Genomic DNA, 23,629 nt, shown 5'->3' on the forward strand with positions numbered 1-23,629 from the left:
TTGCGGGTGTTGCGAAATGCTTGTAGCACTCTTCTGCCCCTCTGCCCCACCCTCTCTCACTCCAGAGACTCAATTGTACAGGTTTCCATGGGGATGGGAAGACCTTTTCTGGGCCAGACCATAATTTCCAAAGTGGTTGTCTGGTTGTGACATGTCCTTTTCACACTCTCGTCGGTTTAATGCTGACTTTTATGAGTATTTGTCAGCTTATGGTGCCGATGCTCAGACAGGGTTCAACCATTTACAGGGTTTGACACAGACATCATCTAACATCTGGTAGACCAGACAACATCTAACATCTGGTAGACCAGACAACATCTAACATCTGGTAGACCAGACAAGATCTAACATCTGGTAGACCAGACAACATCTAACATCTGGTAGACCAGACAAGATCTAACATCTGGTAGACCAGACAAGATCTAACATCTGGTAGACCAGACAACATCTAACATCTGGTAGACCAGACAAGATCTAACATCTGGTAGACCAGACAAGATCTAACATCTGGTAGACCAGACAACATCTAACATCTGGTAGACCAGACAACATCTAACATCTGGTAGACCAGACAACATCTAACATCTGGTAGACCAGACAACACATCATCTAACATCTGGTAGACCAGACAAGATCTAACATCTGGTAAACCAGACAACTTCTAACATCTGGTAGACCAGACAACATCTAATATCTGATAGACCAGACAACATCTAACATCTGGTAGATCAGACAACATCTAATATCTGGTAGACCAGACAGCACATCATCTAACATCTGGTAGATCAGACAACAACTAACAACAGACGAAACAACACACTACAGAATGCAAAGACAACTTTCAGAAATGTGTACTTTCAATTGCTCCTAGTCATAGGAGTGGCAGTTAGAGCGTTGGACTTGTAATCGAAAGGATGCAAGATTGAATCCCTGTGCTGACAAGGTAAAAATCTGTCGTTCTGCCCCTGAACAAGGCAGTTAACCCACTGTTCCTAGGCCGTCATTGAAAATAAGAATTTGTTCTTAACTAACATGCCTAGTTAAATAAAGGTAAAAAAATGTAAAAAAATAAATATATCATTATAGACTTTTCTTAATATAAATGATATTGTGTAATGGAAGTTGAGAACATAGAAAGTCTACAGGCATTGGTAAAAGTTGTGATGCTTTGGGTTTGACTGCTATGGGAGGTCTTCTTGCTTGGAAAGAGAGTTTTGTGTTGTGTGGTTTTGCTTTACCTCTGAACTCCACTCAGTATAATCTCTCTCTCTCTCTCTCTCTCTCTCTCTCTCTCTCTCTCTCTCTCTCTCTCTCTCTCTCTCTCTCTCTCTCTCTCTCTCTCTCTCTCTCTCTCTCTCTCTCTCTCTCTCTCTCTCTCTCATGCTCGCTCGCTTTCCCTAGACCCCCCTTATCCCCATCCTGCCCCCTCTCCTCTCCCCTTCCCATTGGGCGTTCCTAGAACACTGAAGGGCCAATCAGAGCTCAGCTCTTGACCCCTCTGTGCCCAGCCTGTTAGGGGATTTTTGTGTACATAAACTTTTTCTATTTTTTTTCTCTAAACCCTTGTTCAGCCCTCGAAGTGCGGAGCAGATGGAAAGAGTGTTGATGAAAGAAAGAGAGAGATAGAGAGTCAGGGTGAAACCATGCCGTATCTGAGGAAGCCTAGTGAGCATAGTGACCGAGCCTGACGACCTGATCACCCCAGACAACCAGGAAAGAGCAGTCTGGTCAACCTCCAGACCCGGACAAACACACTTCCAACAGGAGAAAGAGAAATAAACAGAGAGAGAGAGTGAGAGAGAGCGCGAGACAGATAGAGAGCGCAAAAGAGAGAGAGAGGAGAACGCCAGATGTGTGAGAGAGAGCAGAGAGAAGGAGATGCTCAGAGAGAGCGGACAGTGACCAGAAAGGAGACCAGAGGAAGAAAGAGAAACGAAAGAGACCACTGAGAGAGTGCCTGGGGTAGTGCTGAAATCTGGGTTGTCTGTAAAGGGGTGTTTGACTTTTGGTTCTGTGGCTCTGAGAGACAACGGGAGCTCTGAGAAACAGTTTGGGGGAGTTCTGTGTTTCACTCTGCCAACAGTATTACCTGTGTGTGGAAGCGAGACTGCTTCAGGTGTTCTGAAGAGGACAAAATAGTAGCAAAAGAAAAGGAGGACAGAAAGAGGACAGATAAATAAAAAGGAAAGAAAGCTATACATTTAGAAAGAAAGAACAAGAAGGAACCAGAGAGTAAGAGAGAAAAACAAAGCTAGAGACAGTCGATAACAGATAGACATAAAGACAGGATGGCAAACTCAGGATTCCAGTTACTGGGTTACTTCCTGGCATTGGGTGGTTGGATAGGCATCATCTCCACCACGGCTCTGCCCCAGTGGAAGCAGTCTTCGTACGCAGGCGACGCCATCATCACGGCGGTGGGGCTCTATGAGGGCCTGTGGATGAGCTGTGCCTCCCAGAGTACAGGACAGGTGCAGTGCAAGGTGTTTGACTCCATGCTGTCACTGGACGGTGAGTAGGACATCATAACCATCACTCCTATACTTGTGACCTGTCATTATCTGTCTTTCTATATTTCTCTCTCTCTTTCCCTGCCCCAGCATTGCATCTTGAACAAATCCGCTCTCTCTCTCTCTCTCTCTCTCTCTCTCTCTCTCTCTCTCTCTCTCTCTCTCTCTCTCTCTCTCTCTCTCTCTCTCTCTCTCTCTCTCTCTCTCTCTCTCTCTCTCTCTCTCTCTCTCTCTCTCTCTATATATATATATATAAATATATAAATAAATATATATATATATATATAGAGAGAGAGAGAGAGATCCTGTTATGGACAGTTGTGTATCTGGAGTTGGTCATTATGAGATGCCTTATTCACTCACAACAGATCTGTTTACCCGATTCCCAACACGGGAAATTAACTGGGTTGATTTATAGAGGGAAGTGTTTGAAGAAACATCATGATCAAATGATCAATTTGCCTATTTGATTCAGCAACTGAATACATAAACAATTCATAAAACAATCTAACTAATCCAACTGTCTGGAACACAGTTCAGACATAAATATATCAGATAAAAAGTGCTGCTGTTGGCATGTTTAATTAGGAGAGGGAGGGAGGGAGGTAGGGAGGGCGGGAGGGAGGGAGGGGTGAGAAAGAGAGAAAGAGGTAGAGGGAGAGAAAGACAGAGAGAGAGAGGGAGAGAGAAAGAAAGAGAGAGTGGGAGAGAGAGAGGGAGAGAGGAATGTGGGGTTCAGGCATAAATTAGCCCTGAATATGAGGTTCCTGGCATCTCCAATCTGTTTAGCATAGACCTACTGACTCATAATTAATGGCAGGCAGATGACATAAATTCACCCGTCTATTCTCTCCACTGATTACCCCATTAGGGTAATGAAAAGCTACAGGGGGAGGACTTGGTCAAATCATTTGTCTGTAAATCAGAATGGTCGACACCCTTTGGAGTTTTCTGTTTTTGTTTTAGTTTTATTAAGAGACACGGATACGCATGTTACTCCCTGTGACCCACACCGCCCCAAAACAACACATCAGGCTAACGTTTGGCCACTGTGCAATTCATTATATCAAAACATTTTCTGCGAGGGGTGAGCTCGAGCTTGGTCTCCTTTGCTCATCGGAGTGATAAAAACAGAGTATTGTCCCTGTGATGAATAGCGGTTGTTTGGAGAAGAAAAGCCCAGTGTTGAGCCAAACATCAGAGATATTCTTAGAATGTGCTCTGTCTTCCCCACACACACGCATTGTTCCTGTCCGGCCCTAACACACCCTGTGTGTGTGTTTGTGTGAGTGGAAAACGAGCGAGTGAGAGCAAACAGCATAACACACTTTGGTACCAACTTTTGAAAAGTTTACCTCGCGTAATACTAGCATGGCTTCTGCTACTTGTTGCTGTCTAGTCAAGCAAGGCATGTTGTTGAGTGTAGGTCAGGTAACCAATCAAATTTCAATCAATCAAATACATTTTTTCAGCCCTTCTTACATCAGCTGATGTCACAAAGTGCTGTACAGAAACCCAGCATAAAACCCAAAACAGCAAGCAATGCAGGTGTAAAAGCACTGTGGCTAGGAAAAACTCCCTAGAAAGGCCAGAACCTAGGCAGAAACCTAGAAAAGAACTAGGCTATGAGGGGTGGCCAGTCCACTTCTGGCTGTGCCGGGTATAGAGGAACCAGGCTATGAGGGGTGGCCGGTCCTCTTCTGGCTGTGCCGGGTAGAGAGGAACCAGGCTATAAGGGGTGGCCAGTCCTCTTCTGGCTGTGCCGGGTAGAGAGGAACCAGGCTATGAGGGGTGGCCAGTCCTCTTCTGGCTGTGCCGGGTAGAGAGGAACCAGGCTATGAGGGATGACCAGTCCTCTTCTGGCTGTGCCGGGTAGAGAGGAACCAGGCTATGAGGGGTGGCCAGTCCTCTTCTGGCTGTGCCGGGTAGAGAGGAACCAGGCTATAAGGGATGGCCAGTCCTCTTCTGGCTGTGCCGGGTAGAGAGGAACCAGGCTATGAGGGGTGGCCAGTCCTCTTCTGGCTGTGCCGGGTAGAGAGGAACCAGGCTATGAGGGGTGGCCAGTCCTCTTCTGGCTGTGCCGGGTAGAGAGGAACCAGGCTATGAGGGGTGGCCAGTCCTCTTCTGGCTGTGCCGGGCTAAGAGATTAAATCACTGAACTGAACCATTTGGCACGTACTCACTCTTTTCCACTGTTGAGTGAACTCATGGTCTTACCAACATCTCTTCCTGTTATGGTATTTCAGACTCAGTACTGGTCTTGGATGCAAAGTGTGTGTACTCAAGCATGTGTACTGGTGTGTGTGTGTGTGTGTGTGTGTGTGTGTGTGTGTGTGTGTCTGTGTGTGTATGTGTGTGTGTGTGTGTGTGTGTGTGTGTGTGTGTGTGTGTGTGTGTGTGTGTGTGTGTGTGTGTGTGTGTGTGTGTGTGTGTGTGTGTGTGTGTTAGGCAGTTCCTGCAGGTGCTTTTCATATTGTGCTAAATGAACCCGTCTCCTTCACTACACAGCATGAGGAACATGTGATGAGGACTAATTGTTCACCAGACTGTGTTGTTGCAGTGGTGGAGTGTACCAAAGCACTGCAGTGGGAATGATGGACTTTTTTCAGATTCTGATTCATTGCCCTTAAAAAGGCAATTCATTTTCAAAACCTGTGACAATGTAAACATATCGAAGCTGTGAGAAACTGTTCGGAGAGACTTATGTCAAGATCTGCACACTAGAAGGATATAAATCAGGATACTACTCCCTGTACAGACAGAACAATTCCGGAGGTATCTTGAGGTTTTTTATACTGTCTTATCCTGCTTTGTTTCACTATAGTCTGAACAGTGGTGCTGAATGAACAGTTCTTCTACTTGTTGCTGTCTCAGAGTCTCAGAGGCAGATACTGCCTGGTATTGGGCACAAACCATCGAAGCTCTCAGTTCTCTGGGCTCTGCAGTGAATGAAACCTCTGTACTGCACTAGGCAGTGTACAATACCACACAAGCACTGGTGCTATACAGGACACAACAGGGTCATTAAACAATATACAGTTGAAGTCGGAAGTTTACATACACTTAGGTTGGAGTCATTAAAACTCGTTTTTCAACCACTCCACAAATTTCTTGTTAACAAACTATAGTTTTGGCAAGTCGGTTAGGACATCTACTTTGTGCACAACACAAGTCTTTTTCCCAACAATTGTTTACAGACAGATTATTTCACTTATAATTCACTGTATCACAATTCCAGTGGGTTGGCAGATTACATACAATAAGTTGACTGTGCCTTTAAACAGCTTGGAAAATTCCAGAAAATTATGCCACGGCTTTAGAAGCTTCTGATGGGCTAAATTACATAATAAGAGTCAATTGGAGGTGTACCTGTGGATGTATTTCAAGGCCTACCTTCAAATTCAGTGCCTCTTTGCTTGACATCATGGGAAAATCTAAAGAAATCAGCCAAGACCTCAGAAAAGACCTCCACAAGTCTGGTTCATCCTTGGGAGCAATTTCCAAACGCCTGAAGGTACCACGTTCATCTGTACAAACAAAAGTACGCAAGTATAAACACCATGGGACCTCGCAGCCGCCATACCGCTCATGAAGGAGATGCGTTCTGTCTCCTAGAAATGAGCGTACTTTGGTGCGAAAAGTGCAAATCAATCCCAGAACAACAGTAAAGGACATTGTGAAGGTGCTGGAGGAAACAGGTACAAAAGTATCTTTATCCACAATAAAATGAGTCCTAAATCGACATAACCTGAAAGGCTACTCAGCAAGGAAGAAGTCACTGCTCCAAAACCGCCATTAAAAAGCCAGACTATGGTTTGCAACTGCACATGGAGACAAAGATTGTACTTTTTGGAAAAATGTCCTCTGGTTTGATGAAACAAAAATAAAACTGTTTGGCCCTAATGACCATCGTTGTGTTTGGAGGAAAAAGGGGGAGGCGAACAAGCTGAAGAACACCATCCCAACCGTGAAGCACGGGGGTGGTAGCATCATGTTGTGGGGGTGCTTTGCTGCAGGAGGGACTGGTGCACTTCACAAAATAGATGGCATCATGAGGTAGGAAAATTAGGTGGATAAATTGAAGCAAATCTCAAGACATCAGTCAGGAAGTTAAAGCTTGGTCGCAAATGGGTCTTCCAAATGGACAATGACCCCAAGCATACTTCCAAAGTTGTGGCAAAATGCCCAAACTCTCTCTATCTGGCTCTGGGGAAGATGAAGCACTGTACAACTAGGTTACTGTACTACTGTTAGATGAGTGCAACTGTTTTTGCCAGGTTTCAGGACCAGGGTATCCTTTTGAGGTGAACATCAAAGAGGGTTCTCTTTTCTTGACAGCTTAGTGTTGAATACTGTCCAAGTCGTAGAGCACTCTCTCCCACAGTCTAATGAATACACAGACTATAGTGTGGTCGATTTAGAATTTAGAATAACCTGGGCAGGAGACTCCATATTGGCACAATGACATCAATACTGACACCAACGATATTTACAGTATTTTCTAGGTAAACATCTGAACTATCAAAGAATGTTTGGTGGCAACATGGAGGGATAGTTTGAACTCTATACAGCTCTGGATATTACAGTGGAATGAATATCTTACCACCAGCCCACACAGACTGATGAGATGATGGATGGTCTGATGTCCCCCCTCCCATCACACCATGCTCTCATCCCCTGTTATCCTGCTGGCTATTGTGAGGTCATCAGTAGAGATAGTAGCAGCTATGTACGTGCACACATTGTTCATCTCCCTCTCCTACCCACCCTCCCTCCCTCTCTCTCTCTCTCTCTCTCTCTCTCTCTCTCTCTCTCTCTCTCTCTCTCTCTCTCTCTCTCTCTCTCTCTCTCTCTCTCTCTCTCTCTCTCTCTCTCTCTCTCTCTCTCTCTCTCTCACTCACTCACTCACTCACTCACTCACTCACTCACTCACTCACTCACTCACTCCAGTAGTTTGCTGTCTTTCTATCCAGTACCCCCCCCCCCTCTCTCTCTCTCTCTCTCTCTCTCATTCTCTCTCTAGTAGTTTGCTGTCCTCTCTCTCTCTCCAGTAGTTCTCTCTCTCTCCAGTAGTTCGCTCTCTCTCTCTCTCTCTCTCTCTCTCTCTCTCTCTCTCTCTCTCTCTCTCTCTCTCTCTCTCTCTCTCTCTCTCTCTCTCTCTCTCTCCAGTATCTCTCTCTATCTCTCCAGTAGTTAGCTGTCTCTCTATCAGTATCTCTCTCTCTCTCAGTATCTCTCTCTCTCTCCAGTATCTCTCTCTCTCTCCAGTAGTTGTCTGTCTCTCTATCCAGTATCTCTCACTCACTCACTCACTCACTCACTCACTCACTCACTCACTCACTCACTCACTCACTCACTCACTCACTCACTCACTCACTCACTCACTCACTCACTCACTCACTCTGCTGTCTTTCTATCTAGTATCCCCCTCTCTCTCTCGCTCTCTCTCTAGTAGTTTGCTGTTCCTCTCTCTCCAGTAGTTTGCTCTCTCTCTCTCTCTCTCTCTCTCTCTCTCTCTCTCTCTCTCTCTCTCTCTCTCTCTCTCTCTCTCTCTCACTCCAGTAGTTTGCTGTCTTTCTATCCAGTATTCCCCCCTCTCTCTCTTTCTCTCTTCTCTCTCTCTCTCTCTCACTCCAGTAGTTTGCTGTCTTTCTATCCAGTATTCCCCCCTCTCTCTCTTTCTCTCTCTCTCTAGTAGTTTGCTGTTCCTCTCTCTCCAGTAGTTCTCTCTCTCTCTCTCTCTCTCTCTCTCTCTCTCTCTCTCTCTCTCTCTCTCTCTCTCTCTCTCTCTCTCTCTCTCTCTCTCTCTCTCTCTCTCTCTCTCTCTCTCTCTCTCTCTCTCTCTCTCTCTCTCTCTCTCTCCAGTATTCCCCTCTCTCTCTCTCTCTCTCAGTAGTTTCTCTCTCTCTCTCTCTCTCTCTCTCTCTCTCTCAGTATCTCTCTCTCTCTCTCTCTCTCTCTCTCTCTCTCTCTCTCTCTCTCTCTCTCTCTCTCTCTCTCTCTCTCTCTCTCTCTCTCTCTCTCCAGTATCTCTCTCTCTCTCTCTCTCTCTCTCTCTCTCTCTCTCTCTCTCTCTCTCTCTCTCTCTCTCTCTCTCTCTCTCTCTCTCTCTCTCTCTCTCACTCCAGTATCTCTCTCTCTCTCTCTCTCTCTCTCTCTCTCTCTCTCTCTCTCTCTCTCTCTCTCTCTCTCCAGTAGTTAGCTGTCTCTCTATCCAGTATCTCTCTCTCTCCAGTAGTTGGCTGTCTCTCTATCCAGTATCTCTCTCTCTCCAGTAGTTGGCTGTCTCTCTCTCCTGTACCCCTCTCTCTCTCTCTCTCTCTCTCTCTCTCTCTCTCTCTCTCTCTCTCTCTCTCTCTCTCTCTCTCTCTCTCTCTCTCTCTCTCTCTCTCTCTCTCTCTCTCTCTCTCTCTCTCAATTTTAATTCAATTCAATTTGCTTTATTGGCATGACGTAACAATGTACATATTGCCAAAGATCACTTTTGATATTTACAATTTGAAAATAATAAGAATCAAAATGGTCAATGGGACAACAGTAACAACAATAACCAAGGGTAAAAATAACCATACATTGAACAATAACAATAAGCACATAAGCAATGTTGTCTCTATCTCTCTCCAGCATCTCTCTCTCTCTCTCGCTCCAGTAGTTTGCTGTCTCTCTCTCTAGTATCTCTCTCTCTCTTTCTCTCTCTCTCTCTCTCTCTCTCCAGTAGTTCACCGTCTCTCTATTCAGTATCTCTCTCTGTCTCTTTCTAGTAGTTTGCTGTCTCTCTCTCTAGTATCTCTCTCTCTCTCTCTCTCTCTCTCTCTCTCTCTCTCTCTCTCTCTCTCGCTACAGTAGTTTGCTGTCTCTCTATCCAGTATCTCTCTCTGTCTCTTTCCAGTAGTTTGCTGTCTCTCTATCCAGTATCTCTCTCTGTCTCTTTCCAGTAGTTCGCTGTCTCTCTCTCTAGTATCTCTCTCTCTCTCTCTCTCTCTCTCTCTCTCTCTCTCTCTCTCTCTCTGTCTATAGCTATTTAGGTTGTGTTTTGTTCCCCTCCTACTGGACAGGAGTGCTGCTATGGCCCTCAAATATGCTTCTAAGGCTGAAGGCTCACATGACAATCATCATCCATATATCAGTGCCCCTAAGCTTATTCTACACTATTCCACAAAGCTTGTGTCACACTGACATTTACATTAATAGAATGAAGGTAGTTGTTTGAATGTTTTTCTGTTTTAATGGAGTGGGCAAACCATTGTTACGTATGAAGTCCCACGTCATCCCACAAAGGACAATTTCCATCGTCCATATCCACACACACACACACACACACACACACACACACACACACACACACACACACACACACACACACACACACACACACACACACACACATACAGCTTGTGCCTACCAGCATTGACACAGGGTAGAGTATAGTGGGAGGAACACACACACGTCCTTGACTCCTCTATTAGTCCGTTGATCAGAGTGGTGCCTTGTACGGCCAGCCCAAACTCCCCACACACTGGATGAAAGAGAGAATGGAGAAAGAGAAAATAAAACCTCTTTCTCTCATAAACCATTAAAATTCTACTTGAAGTAGATCCTGCCACACATAAATCTAAGTTCAAAGGCCATCTGCCCATCACTAGCCCTTTCAGATTAGGTTCTAAAATGTGATTCATTGCTAAATGTGTGAGTGTGTTTTCCCATCAATGTAAATTATGACTTAAGTTTGTTGGACAGGCTATTGTTCTCAGTTGTATTTTAGATATATTTTCTCACACTGTCAGTGTCAGTATTCAATTTTACTATGTAGTTCTCCTATTCTATTCTATTCTATTCTATTCTATTCTATTCTATAGTAATTTGATCTGCTGAGAGATTATAATCCAGTGTAGCTCAGTTGGTAGACCAGGGTTGTGGGTCAAATTCCCATTGGGGACCATTACGAAGAAAGCATGAAAATATACGCACTTGCTACTTACTGTAAGTCGCTCTGGATAAGAGTGTCTGCTGAACGACTCAAATGTAAATAATTGTAGTTTTGCACTGTCAGTTCTTGGCAGTAGCTGTGGTTTTACAGTCTGCTGTCTTGTGTGTTGTTAGGGGTGATGTTCAGGGATTGAAAGGGCTCTACTAGTGGCAAATGAATCTTTATATATTGTTGTAGTTTCATTTGTTTGCAACACTGTAGAAATGTGTAATGTATGATGCAGATATGTGTTGCTGTGTTCATGGTTAATGCTCGTGTTGATCTAACATTGAGCTGTGAATTTGGTGTCTTGTCTGCAGTTTGTAAGGTCTTGGTGAGTGCATTAACGCAGTGTTAGTGTTGAACTGGTGTTTTTTTCCACATTCTGTTAGTGGAGTCTCTGTTGTCAGGGCTGCTGTGTGAGTGTGTGTTGCAGGCCGCAGTGTCTGATCACCGTGGCGACAGCCCTGTGAAAACAATCCCGCTTTGTGACAAAGCCACACTAATCCCACTGTGTGAAACATGTAACACGGGCCCTCCTACAGTGTGTGTGTGTGTGTGTGACAGAAAATTAGTATGTATGTGTCTGTGTGCACGTCGTTTCCTCCCACAGCATGTATCCGTATGTTTATGTATTTGTGTGTGTGCGTGTGTGTGAATGAGTAAATATGTAAAATGTCCCGCCTACTGAGTTATGTGTGTGTTATCCATGGAAAACTGAGCGGTGAAACCCCTGTGGTTTGATTTTGAATGATTGAGTGGGACAGTTAAGTCTAAGACTGATGTTATTATCCCACTGTGTACCATGGAAGTGGGAAACAAAATCAGTTCTTAAAGAGAAGATAGAGAGAAAGACCGAAAACAATAAGGAGATGAGAGAGAAAGAGGCAGATAGTATGAGTGAGGGAGAACGAAGAGAGGAGGATAATGTGTCTAATTTTTGTCTCCAGTTTTGTGTTAAAACGTTTTCTTAACAAGTTGACTTCTGATTTCATATTGATTTACAATGTGGTGGTTGTGTTTTGATTGGTTGCTTTTCCAGTGATGTTTTGCACAGAAATCTGTTCCTGTTACGTCCGTTGTTGAATCAGTGAGACCAAAGCGCAGCAAAATATATACGACCGTAACGTTCTGCAGGGCTAGACAGCTGCTGTGAATAAAACACGATCCCACAAACTAGGGTGGAAAACAGGCTGCCTAAGTATGACTCCCAATCAGAGACAACGATAGACAGCTGCCTCTGATTGAGAACCCTACCTGGCCAACAAAGAAATAGAAAACTAGAATGCCCACCCAAATCACACCCAGACCTAACCAAATAGAGAAATAAAAAGTCTCTAAGGTCAGGGTGTGACAGTTCCACTCCTGTTCTGCCCCAATTTAACCCATGAGAAATCTAGACATATATATACCAGGCTGTGTAGATATTTTATATGTGTATACCAGGCTGTGTAGATATTTTATATACCAGGCTGTGTAGATATTTTATATGTGTATACCAGGCTGTGTAGATATTTTGTATACCAGGCTATGTAGATATTTTATATGTATGTACCAGGCTGTGTAGATATTTTATATGTATGTACCAGGCTGTGTAGATATTTTAAATATATATACCAGGCTGTGTAGATATTTTATATATAACTTTAACTTCCTGACAGATGTCTTGAGATGTTGCTTCAATATATCCATATAATTTTCGTACCTCATGATGCCATTTATTTTGTGAAGTACACCAGTCCCTCTCGCAGCAAAGCACCCCCACAACATGATGTTGCCACCCCCGTGCTTCACATTTGGGATGGTGTTCTTCGGCTTGCAAGCATCCCATTTTCCCTCTAAACATAACAATGGTCATTAGGGCCAAACAGTTTTATTTTTGTTTCATTTGACCAGAGGACATTTCTCCAAAAAGTACGATCTTTGTCCACATGTGCAGTTGCAAACCGTAGTCTGGCTTTTTAGTGGCGGTTTTGGAGCAGTGGCTCCTTCCTTGCTGAGCGGCCATTCAGGTTATGTCGATATAGGACTCCTTTTACTGTGGCTATAGATACTTTTGTACCTGTTTCCTCCAGCATCTTCACAAGGTCCTTTGCTATTGTTCTGGGATTGATTTGCACTTTTCGCACCAAAGTACGTTAATCTCTAGGAGACAGAACGTGTCTCCTTCCTGAGCGGTATGACGGCTGATTGGTCCCATGGTGTTTATACTTGCGTACTATTGGTTTGTACAGATGAACGTGGTACCTTCCGGCATTTGGAAATGACTCCCAAGGATGAACCAGACTTGTGGAGGTCAACAATTGTTTTTCTGAAGTCTTGGCTGATTTCTTTAGATTTTCTCATTATGTCAAGTAAAGCAGCAGTGAGTTTGAAGGATAGGCCTTGAAATACATCCACAGGTACACCTCCAATTGACTAGAATTATGTCAATTAGCCTATCAGAAGCTTCTTAAGCCATGACATAATTTTCTGGAATTTTCCAAGCTGTTTAAAGGCACAGTCAACTGTTTGTACATTTCTGACCCACTGTGATACGGTGAATTATAAGTGAAATAATCTGTCTGTAAACAACTTTTGGAAAAATTACTTGTGTTATGCACAAAGTAGATGTCGTAATCGACTTGCCAAAACTATAGTTTCTTACCAAGCCCAATTTTTAAGTTTTTGATTTGTTAAAAAAGTTTGAAATATCCAATAAATGTCGTTCCACTTCATGATTGTGTCCCACTTGTTGTTGATTCTTCACAAAAAATATGGTTTTATATCTTTATGTTTGAAGCCTGAAATGTGGCAAAAGGTCGCAAAGTTCAAGGGGGCCGAATACCTTTCGCAAGGCACTGTATATATATATATATATATATATATATATATATATATATATATATATATATATATATATATATACAGTGGGGAGAACAAGTATTTGATACACTGTTGATTTTGCAGGTTTTCCTACTTACAAAGCATGTAGAGGTTTAAAAAAAAATCATAGGTACACTTCAACTGTGAGAGACGGAATCTAAAACAAAAATCCAGAAAATCACATTGTATGATTTTTAATGAATTCATTTGCATTTTACTGCATGACATAAGTATTTAATTACCTACCAACCAGTAAGAATTCCATCTCTCACAGACCTGTTATTTTTTCTTTAAGAAGCCGTCCTGTTCACCACTCATTATCTGTATTAACTGCACCTGTTTGAACTCATTACCTGTATAAAAGACACCTGTCCACACACTCAATCAAACTGACGCCAACCTCTCCACAATGGCCAAGACCAGAGAGCTGTGTAAGGACATCAGGGATAAAATTGCAGACCTGCACAAGGCTGGGATGGGCTACAGGACAATACGCAAGCAGCTTGGTGAGAAGGCAACAACTGTTGGCACAAATATTAGAAAATGGAAGAAGTTCAAGATGACGGTCAATCACCCTCGGTCTGGGGCTCCATGCAAGATCTCGCTTCATGGGGCATCAATGATCATGAGGAAGGTGAGGGATCAGCTCAGAACTACACGGCAGAGAGTTGGGACCACGGTCTCAAAGAAAACCATTAGTAACACATTACGCCGTCATGGATTAAAATCCTGCAGCGCATGCAAGGTCCCCCTGCTCAAGCCAGTGCATGTCCAGATCCGTCTGAAGTTTGCCAATGACCATATGGATGATCCAGAGGAGGAATGGGAGAAGGTCATGTGGTCTGATGAGACAAAAATAAAGATTTTTGGTCTAAACTCCACTCGCAGTGTTTTGGAGGAAGAAGAAGGATGAGTACAACCCCAAGAACACCATCCGAACCGTGAAGCATGGAGGTGGAAACATCATTCTTTGGGGATGCTTTTCTGCAAAGGGGACAGGACGACTGCACCGTATTGAGGGGAGGATGGATGGGGCCATGTATCGCAAGATCTTGGCCAACAACCTACTTCCCTCAGTAAGAGCATTGAAAATGGGTCGTTGTTGGGTCTTCCAGCATGACAACGACCGGAAACACACAGCCAGGGCAACTAAGGAGTGGCTCCGTAAGATGCATCTCAAGGTCCTGGAGCGGCCTAGCCAGTCTCCAGACCTGAACCCAAAGAAAATCTTTGGAGGGAGCTGAAAGTCCGTATTGCCCAGCGACAGGCCCGAAACCTGAAGGATCTGGAGAAGGTCTGTATGGAGGAGTGGGCTAAAATCCCTGCTGCAGTGTGTGCAAACCTGGTCAAGAACTACAGGAAACGTATGATTTCTGTAATTGCAAACAAAGGTTTCTGTACCAAATATTAAGTTCTGCTTTTCTGATATATCAAATACTGTAATAAAATGCAAATTCATTACTTAAAAATCATACAATGTGATTTTCTGGATTTTTGTTTTTGATTCCATCTCTCACAGTTGAAGTTACCTATGATAAAAAATGACAGGCCTCTACATGCTTTGTAAGTAGGAAACACTGCCAATTTAGCAGGTTATCAAATACTTGTTCTCCCAACTGTATGTATATATATACCAGGCTGTATGTAGATTGTGTACATAAATATACCAGGCTGTGTAGATATTCTGTTTGTACCCTGTAGTCTGTCTGATCTCCTTGCCATCTGAAGCCGAGTACCACTGCCCTAACATACCCATTCTGTTGTCCTCTCTCTTCCCCTCTTTCTGTCATTCCCTTGACCCTCTTAACACTTGTTTCTCTCCCTGCTACCACTCCACCCTTCTATATTCTACCTGCTCTCTCACTCTCCTCATACCCCCCTCATGTTTCCCCTCTTTTCGTTTCTCCTCTCACCTCTTCTCCCATCTCTCTGCCTTCATCTATTCTTTTGTCTTCTCTCATCCTCTTGTTTCACCCCTCCCCCTCTCCACAGTTCACATCCAGACGTGTCGTGCTCTTATGGTGGTGTCCGTGCTGCTGGGCTTCATAGGAATGATAGTGAGTGTAGTGGGGATGAAGTGCACTAAGGTGGGCGACAATAACCCCGCCTCCAAGGGGCTCATCGCTGTGTCTGGAGGAGCCCTCTTTCTACTCGCAGGTGAGACCACTATCAGGTGACCACCATGGGACTGTCATGTGATTAAAGAAACAAACAGAACTCTGGAGCAAGAGTGTGGGCACCTGCATGATAACACTGATTTACACTGTGTAATGTTAGTCATGTGACCACTATACTGTGTAGCTTGCTGTTTTTTTAACCACCTCAACACTCACAAATTAATCAGCTATTAGAAAATAGTACCACTCCCTAAGTTAAAGGTTCAGGCACTACAGTGAGTTGTACTTAAGAGCTTGTTATCTCTATAATTTATAAGTGTTCACTATCTTACTCTCACTTTTACTGTTTGAGTGGAACCAGTCTTTCAGGGCTCATGTCTTGCATTCCTCTGATCAGAAACTCTCACCAGCGGTCTTCTGGGTAATAAGGGTCCCAGCTGTAAACAGGAAGTGGTGATTTTGGACACATTAGCTCCATGACCTCAGAGGCAACCATGAGCCTGACAGAGAGAATAACAACCTCAGAGTCATTACACAGAGTGCTTTTACTGCTGCACTGCGTGTGTGTGTGTATGTGTGTGTATGTTCTTGTTTAGATTCATAATGTGATGTTGTTCCCCCCCTCCTCTCTCTTTCTCTCTTCCTCTCTCTGCAGGTCTGTGTACGCTGGTGTCCGTATCCTGGTACGCCACTCAGGTGTCCTATCATTTCTTCAACCCAAACACGCCGGTCAATGCCAGGTAACCCTATCACACTGGTCACACACTGTATCTACCACTCAGTTTGTCTTTGAGTAATAGATAACATGTCTAATAGTACTGTAAATTGATATTAAAGACAGATTTGACCATTTACACTGCAGGTATGAGTTTGGGTCAGCCCTGTTCGTGGGATGGGCGGCGGCCAGCTTGACGGTTTTGGGTGGATCCTTCCTGTGCTGCTCCTGCTCCAATGAGGAGAGGCGAGGGCAGCAGTACTACCGCCAATCACAACCATCCACAGCCAGGGAGTACGTGTAAACCTGCCCCCTCCCAGCAGCCACCCAAACAGAGAGTAGAGGCCACACTTTGCTCCTCCCCTTTTCTCTTTAACTGATGTGACACACACACACACACACACACACACACACACACACACACACACACACACACACACACACACACACACACACACACACACACACACACACACACACACACACACACAACACACAGTCTCCACCTTTTGGATTTTAGAAACTTTTAGGAATTCAGTGGCTTTTATAATGACATTACATAATGACATGTATTCTATGGAACATATTCTTCAGCTGAAACTTTTACATTTTATTGCAATACATGTCATTGAGAGGATGGTCATTTTGCTCAATTATCCTTTTAAAGCGTTTTATGTTTATCAAATCTGGCATGTGGCTTAAAAGTCATTAAACTTAACTAAATCAAGTATTGGAAAAGTAATTACTGTGTAGAGGAGACATAGGAATTGTTTTATGGCAGAATGCCTGAAGGTAAATTGTGGGACAAACGATCATAGAAAAATAAAACAATTTCGTGGTTTGGTTAGCATGTCCTATACTTCCTGGTTGGAGCTGTGTCTATGTGTGTGTTGCTTTGTGTCTTCTCACACATTTTAACATTCCAATCGAATATAGTTGATGACATCATACAGGGCTGACATTCCGAATAGAACAGAAAATCTTCTCTGGGCTATTTTGATGCGGTTTGGATAAGCAGCATTTTATGATGTCATCAGTTATAATCAGATATACAGAAAAGGGTCAAATATGTGAGCTAAAATAAATGTTGTTTTAACGAGAGAGAGATGCCGGTCATTGCATGCCTTAACATCACGTTCCATTTGTTAAAACATCCGTGCAAGTCTACCCAATATCCATCATCCATGTGTTCTATACCTCAGAGACTGCATAAGCTAAGGACTACTGGCTGACCTCTTATACAAACCGACTGTTCTAAAACCCGTCAGATTCAGTTACACTCATGGTTTTATTCCTTGTGTGCTCTGTAGGCAAACACTCTTAAATAAAACATGCATTGAAATTCTATTTGATACTACTCTATTCTATGCTAAATACTGTGCTTTTAGTCACTCACTGAGCCTCTGCTCAGGCCATCTAGACCTCCTGAACCCCAACTCAACCCACGCATTTCTCTGCTTGAATCCACCACCCACAACTCTGACTCTTCATCGCTCTTGATCATAATTAATTTGGGTAAAAGGGTTGGTTAATTGTGCTTCCGATAACAGAACCATTGAACTTTTATAAGAACTGTTCCAAGCCCCCCGTTTTCTGGTCCTCTGGCCCCTCTCCTTAGTAAAGACCTTGTGTATGGAGTGTTCCATTGTACTCAGAATGAGGGTACATAGGCCTGAAGGACCTCCTACACTTCTGCTAAATGAAAGGGGGGAGGTTGACCATTACAAGCCTGTCAACAACAGATGTCCTCTAAGAGTCATTACCAAATTACAAATATGACTGAACTAGCTAAAAGCCAAAAGAAAATAAATATTTATGTTTTTTGTAACTTTGTGTGTACCTAAAGTAGGTCTTACTGATCTGAAACTGCTAGTTTACTTACTATCCATGACTTTCTTCTTATTTTCAATGATTTTAAATATGTTTAAGTGTTTTCAAAATGAACAATCAAGTGCTGAACCACCATCAACAATATTCTCCAGAAACGTTTCTATTAAAGACCTCAACTCCCAAACCTCAAATGAATATGTCAACAATAAGCCAAGAGTTGCTCGCTGTCAGATTAACACGTTTCTGGTTTCAACACGACCAGTTTCTTTATTCAATGTAAGAGAAAGGTTCGGCAACTAGTTGGAAACCTGGAAAGGTTACGTGTCTAACACCCTGCTTTATGGTTTATAAAACATGGCCCTTTATTGGCTTTTATTAAGAATAAAAACAAACATAAAAACAAAGCAAAACCAGCCATCATAAACCCAACATATTTGGACATAATATCTGATCAATTCCATGCCATAGAAAAAAATGCATTACAAATTATCTGTGCTCTGTGATTCATCAGCATCCACCAATTTCTCCATCCTTAACCCTTAATTTAGGATCAACAACCTTTGTCTCTCAAAAACACTTCAACCATCTTCACTCAGTAACTAATCACAGAGCTAGCGCAGCCTAACTAGCATGCACCTCTTCACATCTAGGGCAGCCTGGATAGCTAGCATCTCTTCTCATTTTTCCTTACTTAGCATGCAATATCAAGCACTCATTCACCCACTAATACCAGAGAGCTTCCTGTAACGGTGAATCGGTGAGGTCTTGATGTGTGTCTCTCTCTCCTCTCGTCTTCTCTCGTCTAATGCTGTTCTTCTCTGCCTGTCTTCTTCTCTTCCCTAATTCAGGGCAGAGTTGTTGAGTGAAACTAGTTTCCCTGACTGACCAACCCCTGCCTGTCCCCCAGGACTGTCCGAGTTCCACTCACTGTCTCCCCTTTCCCTGTTCCTTCCTAGATTCAAAATTTGGACCTTTGTCTCTCCACTATAGTATTTGTTGCTCTCCCTCCCTCCCTCCCTCCCTCCAACCCCATTCCTAAATGTCTGCTCCTTATCAGTGTCTGATATTAAGGGTCGACACAATGTCCGCCACCCCTTTAAGAGATTGCTTCTTCCCTTTTCCCACTTCCTGAGCCTGTTTGTAAATATAGACTCTTAAAGGAGAAGTGTGGTTAGGTGGTTAGACCCCCCCCCCCCTTATGACTAGAGGGGCAGTATTTCACTGTATTTCAACCTGTGAACCCTTTACTAGAAAGTCCATGATATCCTTTTATCTTTTATTGACTGGACTTTAACTGAACACGTGAGACTTGTCGTGTCATTATGTTATGTTGATTTCTGCTTCACTAATATCCTGTGATTTCTGGGTTGGTAGAAATGTGCATTTTGGTTTTCTTCTCTGAGTATTCAAATGTACATTTACTGAAACATGTTTTTTCTTTTAAATTGCAGACCAAATGTTAAACATTCCCCACCAGAGAAAAAGGAGGAATACTTATAGTTTGGGCGACTCCTTTGGCCCCACGATGTGTTAGATTTTTGGCAACAGGCAAGACACTGTCTAACAAAAACAGACAAGACACTCTCTCAAAGAAAATAGAAGCAGACAAGACACTCTCAATAGAAAACATAAGCAGACAAGACACTCTCAATAGAAAACATAAGCAGACAAGACACTTTCAATAGAAAAGACACTTTCAGAAAGCAAACAAAATAAATCCAGAATACACTGAATACATCTGCAGACCAACCCTAATGGGTAGCTAGTACTGTATCATTCTTAAAGATGCCCATGTGTTAAATGTTTGTCAATGTATTTTAGAATCAGTTTTGAACACAAGCAATATAAAATGGTATTCTGCACAGGTGTTATTTGTGCTCACACATGACAAATAACTCCTATTTGGATAATTGAAAGCCAGTAAACCTGAATCTATGATTCTTTCTGTCTGTAGTCTGTCTTTAGTTTCTGGGATAGGAAGTCATTCAGGGTGTGTTTATAGAACAGAATACAGAAGTGCCCAGATGTTTATACCACCACCTCCAGCCTTTCTACTACATATTCCCTACTGCAGTGCCTTATAACATGTGTGTTTGTGTGTATGTTTTTGACAGTTATACACGGATCCCACAGTGTCACATCCTATATGGACATATGGTAAAACATATCTGTGGACGCCTTTTTCTCTTGCATGAAATGTACCATTCAGACAAACTGTTGCATGTAGTTATATCTCTGAACGTGAATATGTACCGTACTGTAGCTAGTATACCACTTAGAAAACAACAGACAGACAGATTCCTAAATGTCCCTATCTGATGAGAGCGATGGCACGCTTTGTAAAAGTTGTGAGACGGTTTGGAAGAAGTACATGTACAGTAGCCCAGATTGAGGATATTACTATACATGCATTCGATTTAGTTAAGTGCCAATATGATTTAGTGTGGATGGAAGATGTGTTTTGTTATTGACTATGGCAACTTATTCTGTACTCCGGGTGCTGAAAGCACTGTCTCCTGTACAGGTACTGTACTTAGTAACGGCCAGTTTGCTGAATGTAATCAGGTCAAACGTGTTTTTCTGTTGCCTACATTTATCTACCATGCATCTTCTTCATCTAATATTCACTATTATTATTTTAAGTATGATTTCTTTTGAAGTATACTCATGTATGTTTCTTTTAGAATAAAGTAAGAGCATAAAAACGTTGTGTTCATGCTTTGTTTGGCACACATACACCATCACCACCACCATCACTCACACACACACACACACACACACACACACACACACACACACACACACACACACACACACACACACACACACACACACACACACACACACACACACACACACACACACACACACACACACACACACACACACACACACACACACACACACACACACACACACACAACACACAGGGTAGTATGAGTCAGGAGTCTACGGGCAGACGAAGGCCTCCTCCTGGGGTTCAGATATGATTTCACACCGCCTTACCCCTCCTTTTCAACCTCCCTCTCTTTCACCTCTCCCACTTTCTCTTCCACCCCAAATACCTTTCCTGCTCCCCGTCGTTCAGTAATTGCAGACGGTGGAATTCCAGTTCTGCCTCAGTAGCTCTGAGAGTCATTCTCAAAGTTAACAAGCACGACCACCACATATATTCATCTCTCAGTTATCATCAATGATAAAATGACTCCCACACACATTTATCTCTGCAATGAATTTCTGTAACAATCTTTCAGTCAAGTCGACCTTTATCAAGACATTCAAGGACATGATGGACTTTTCTGGGATTAGGGAAGAAGGATGAGGGTACGGTAGTAAACAGAGTCATATTGTACACTACATCTGACAGTTTCTGGATGGATTATGGATCAACAAACAATCTATAAGAGACCATCTAAATAGAGTGACACAGTTACAGCATGTACCAACCCACAGCACGAGACTGAATCCAGATACAGTGGGGCAAAAAAGTATTTAGTCAGCCACCAATTGTGTTGCAGGTGTAGAAGCACTGTAGTGTTTGAAAATATGCTGGTAGGTTGATTGAAATCCTGAACCAGATTACAGGCACTGGTTACAGTGAGAAGCTTCCTCTTGAGTGGACAGCTTGAGGAAAACCAGTCAATATTCTCGTCCCCAAGAAAATAGACATATGTGTTTACATCACATACACCATGAAGCATTCCACACATATTATTTAGATATTGACCGTTTGCCTATAACAACACCACAAAAGAAAAAGTGTTAGACGTGCCAGGTGAACCTGCAACCACAACACTTCAATAACACTTGACATAAGATTTAGTAAAAGAGCGTCTCAGTAAATGAGGACTGTGTGTATGTCTAGACACAAACCGGTGCGCCTGGCTTACTACCATACCTTGTTCAAAGGTACATAAATATTTTGTCTTGCCCATTCACCCTGTGAATGTGTGTACACAATCCGTGTCTCAATTGTCTCAAGGCTTCAAAATCCTTCTTTAACCTGTCTGATCCCTTCATCTACACTGATTGAAGTGGATTTAACAAGTGACATCAATAAGGGATCATAGCTTTCACCTGTATTCACCTGGTCAGTCTGTGTCATGGAAAAAGCAAATGTAGTTAATGTTTTGTGCACTCAGTGTGTATCTATTTATATGACTCACAAGGGGCCAGACTCACAATTTGAGGTGTATGATTAATATGGACACATCTAGGTGTAGCTCCTGTCGATTGTTATCTGCTCGACATGTTGACCATTGGTGTTAACCCGGCGCCGTCTTATGACCTCACTCCTGTTGGACAGACGTCTGGTGGTCAACAGGGTGACTGCTGAGGTCAGAGTGCAGGCCACACCCCCAGCAGTCAGCCAATAAGAGTTGCCCAGCTCATATGTTATCCCTGGTATCCCATAAACCACCTGTAGTAGACAGAGAAAGAGAGATGAGTCAGTGATTCCTCTCAATGATACTGTGAAAAAAACAGTTCTAACAGTAACTTAATAATCAATGCTAGTTTACACACCTCTTCTCTGTATCTGGCGAAGGTCTCCACACCACAGCAGACCTCCTATTCCAAGCAGAACTGTGGGATACAGTCACACATTGATACACTGATAGGACCAACAGGCTGAACAGGTCACACACTTTATGACATGACAGGGAGACTGCATAGAAATGGTCTACAGAAAATAAAGATACAAACAGCAAGATACAAGCATGCATTGTGTTGAATTGTGTTCCCACCATAAGTATGATTTGAGTTTAGTGTGACAGCCAGCAAATGAGAATTACTACAACCACAAGCAGAGTAAACAACTTGATGTAGGTCATCTGAGTGAGTGTGCATGCTTTGTTTCATTTCATTTCATTTGTTTGGTCAGAATAGTCCACTCAGTAAAAGTGTTCACTGTTTTCCAGGGAGTCCTGTGCTGTGTGTGTTTGTTGGCCTGCAAAATTCACTTCCACACACAACGAGGGCACCAGAGAGCCAGCCTGTCCTTCTGACCTGCAGAGTCACATAACTTTGTGCATCTCAGCCCAATTACAGTGGCCAGGAAGGACAGAAGAGCCATCACACAGGTCAACACTAACACAGCTCTCATGATCAGGGTCTCAGCTGCAAGGACAAAGATACATACAATAGATCAACTTCACACAGATGTAATGGAAGCACTGTATAGATTTCCCTAATCAATATAATTACAAGAGTTCAACAAATGATCTTGGGCCAGATGCATAGACATAGTCCTGGACTATCTGGCTAGCTAGCTGCCAGAGTTACAAATGGACAAACTAAGCACATGCATGTAATTTGTTGAATAGTGTCATTATTAAGGTATGTTGCATAAATAATGTTAAAACAAATATGAATGGTTGAAACCATAGAAATATAATTACTAGAAACTGAAGGTAGTCCCGATGCTGTTTTTGCGGGTTTTAATTTGAAACTGGGTTAGAAGGAAATCCGGTGGACGTGATCTCACTTGGCAGCTCTTCCAGGTAGGTTATGGTGACATCACAGGTCCACAGTCTCGCTATGCTGTCATGGAGACACTCACCCCACAGCCCCCTGCACCGCGCGCTCAGGCCCACTGAGGAGTACTGGTCCTTAGCATCCCGCTATC

The 23,629-nt window shown here is 43.1% G+C and overlaps 1 protein-coding gene across 2 annotated transcripts; it reads left to right on the plus strand.

Annotated features, from left to right (window-relative positions):
- Positions 1–1,566: 1,566 nt before the first annotated feature.
- cldn19 (claudin 19) lies at positions 1,567–20,708 on the plus strand. Of its 2 annotated transcripts, none has more exons than XM_046311455.1 (5): positions 1,567–2,511; positions 15,334–15,498; positions 16,114–16,198; positions 16,321–16,467; positions 18,852–20,708. In XM_046311455.1, the coding sequence occupies exons 1-5, from the start codon at positions 2,289–2,291 to the stop codon at positions 18,886–18,888; spliced, it is 657 nt and encodes a 218-aa protein (XP_046167411.1). In that variant the 5' UTR covers positions 1,567–2,288; the 3' UTR covers positions 18,889–20,708. The 2 variants fall into 2 exon arrangements, with proteins under 2 accessions (XP_046167411.1, XP_046167410.1); XM_046311454.1 differs by having other exon boundaries at positions 19,455–20,708.
- Positions 20,709–23,629: the final 2,921 nt, after the last annotated feature.

Source organism: Oncorhynchus gorbuscha, linkage group LG18, assembly GCF_021184085.1.
Source record: "Oncorhynchus gorbuscha isolate QuinsamMale2020 ecotype Even-year linkage group LG18, OgorEven_v1.0, whole genome shotgun sequence".
Taxonomy (NCBI): Eukaryota; Metazoa; Chordata; class Actinopteri; order Salmoniformes; family Salmonidae; genus Oncorhynchus; species Oncorhynchus gorbuscha.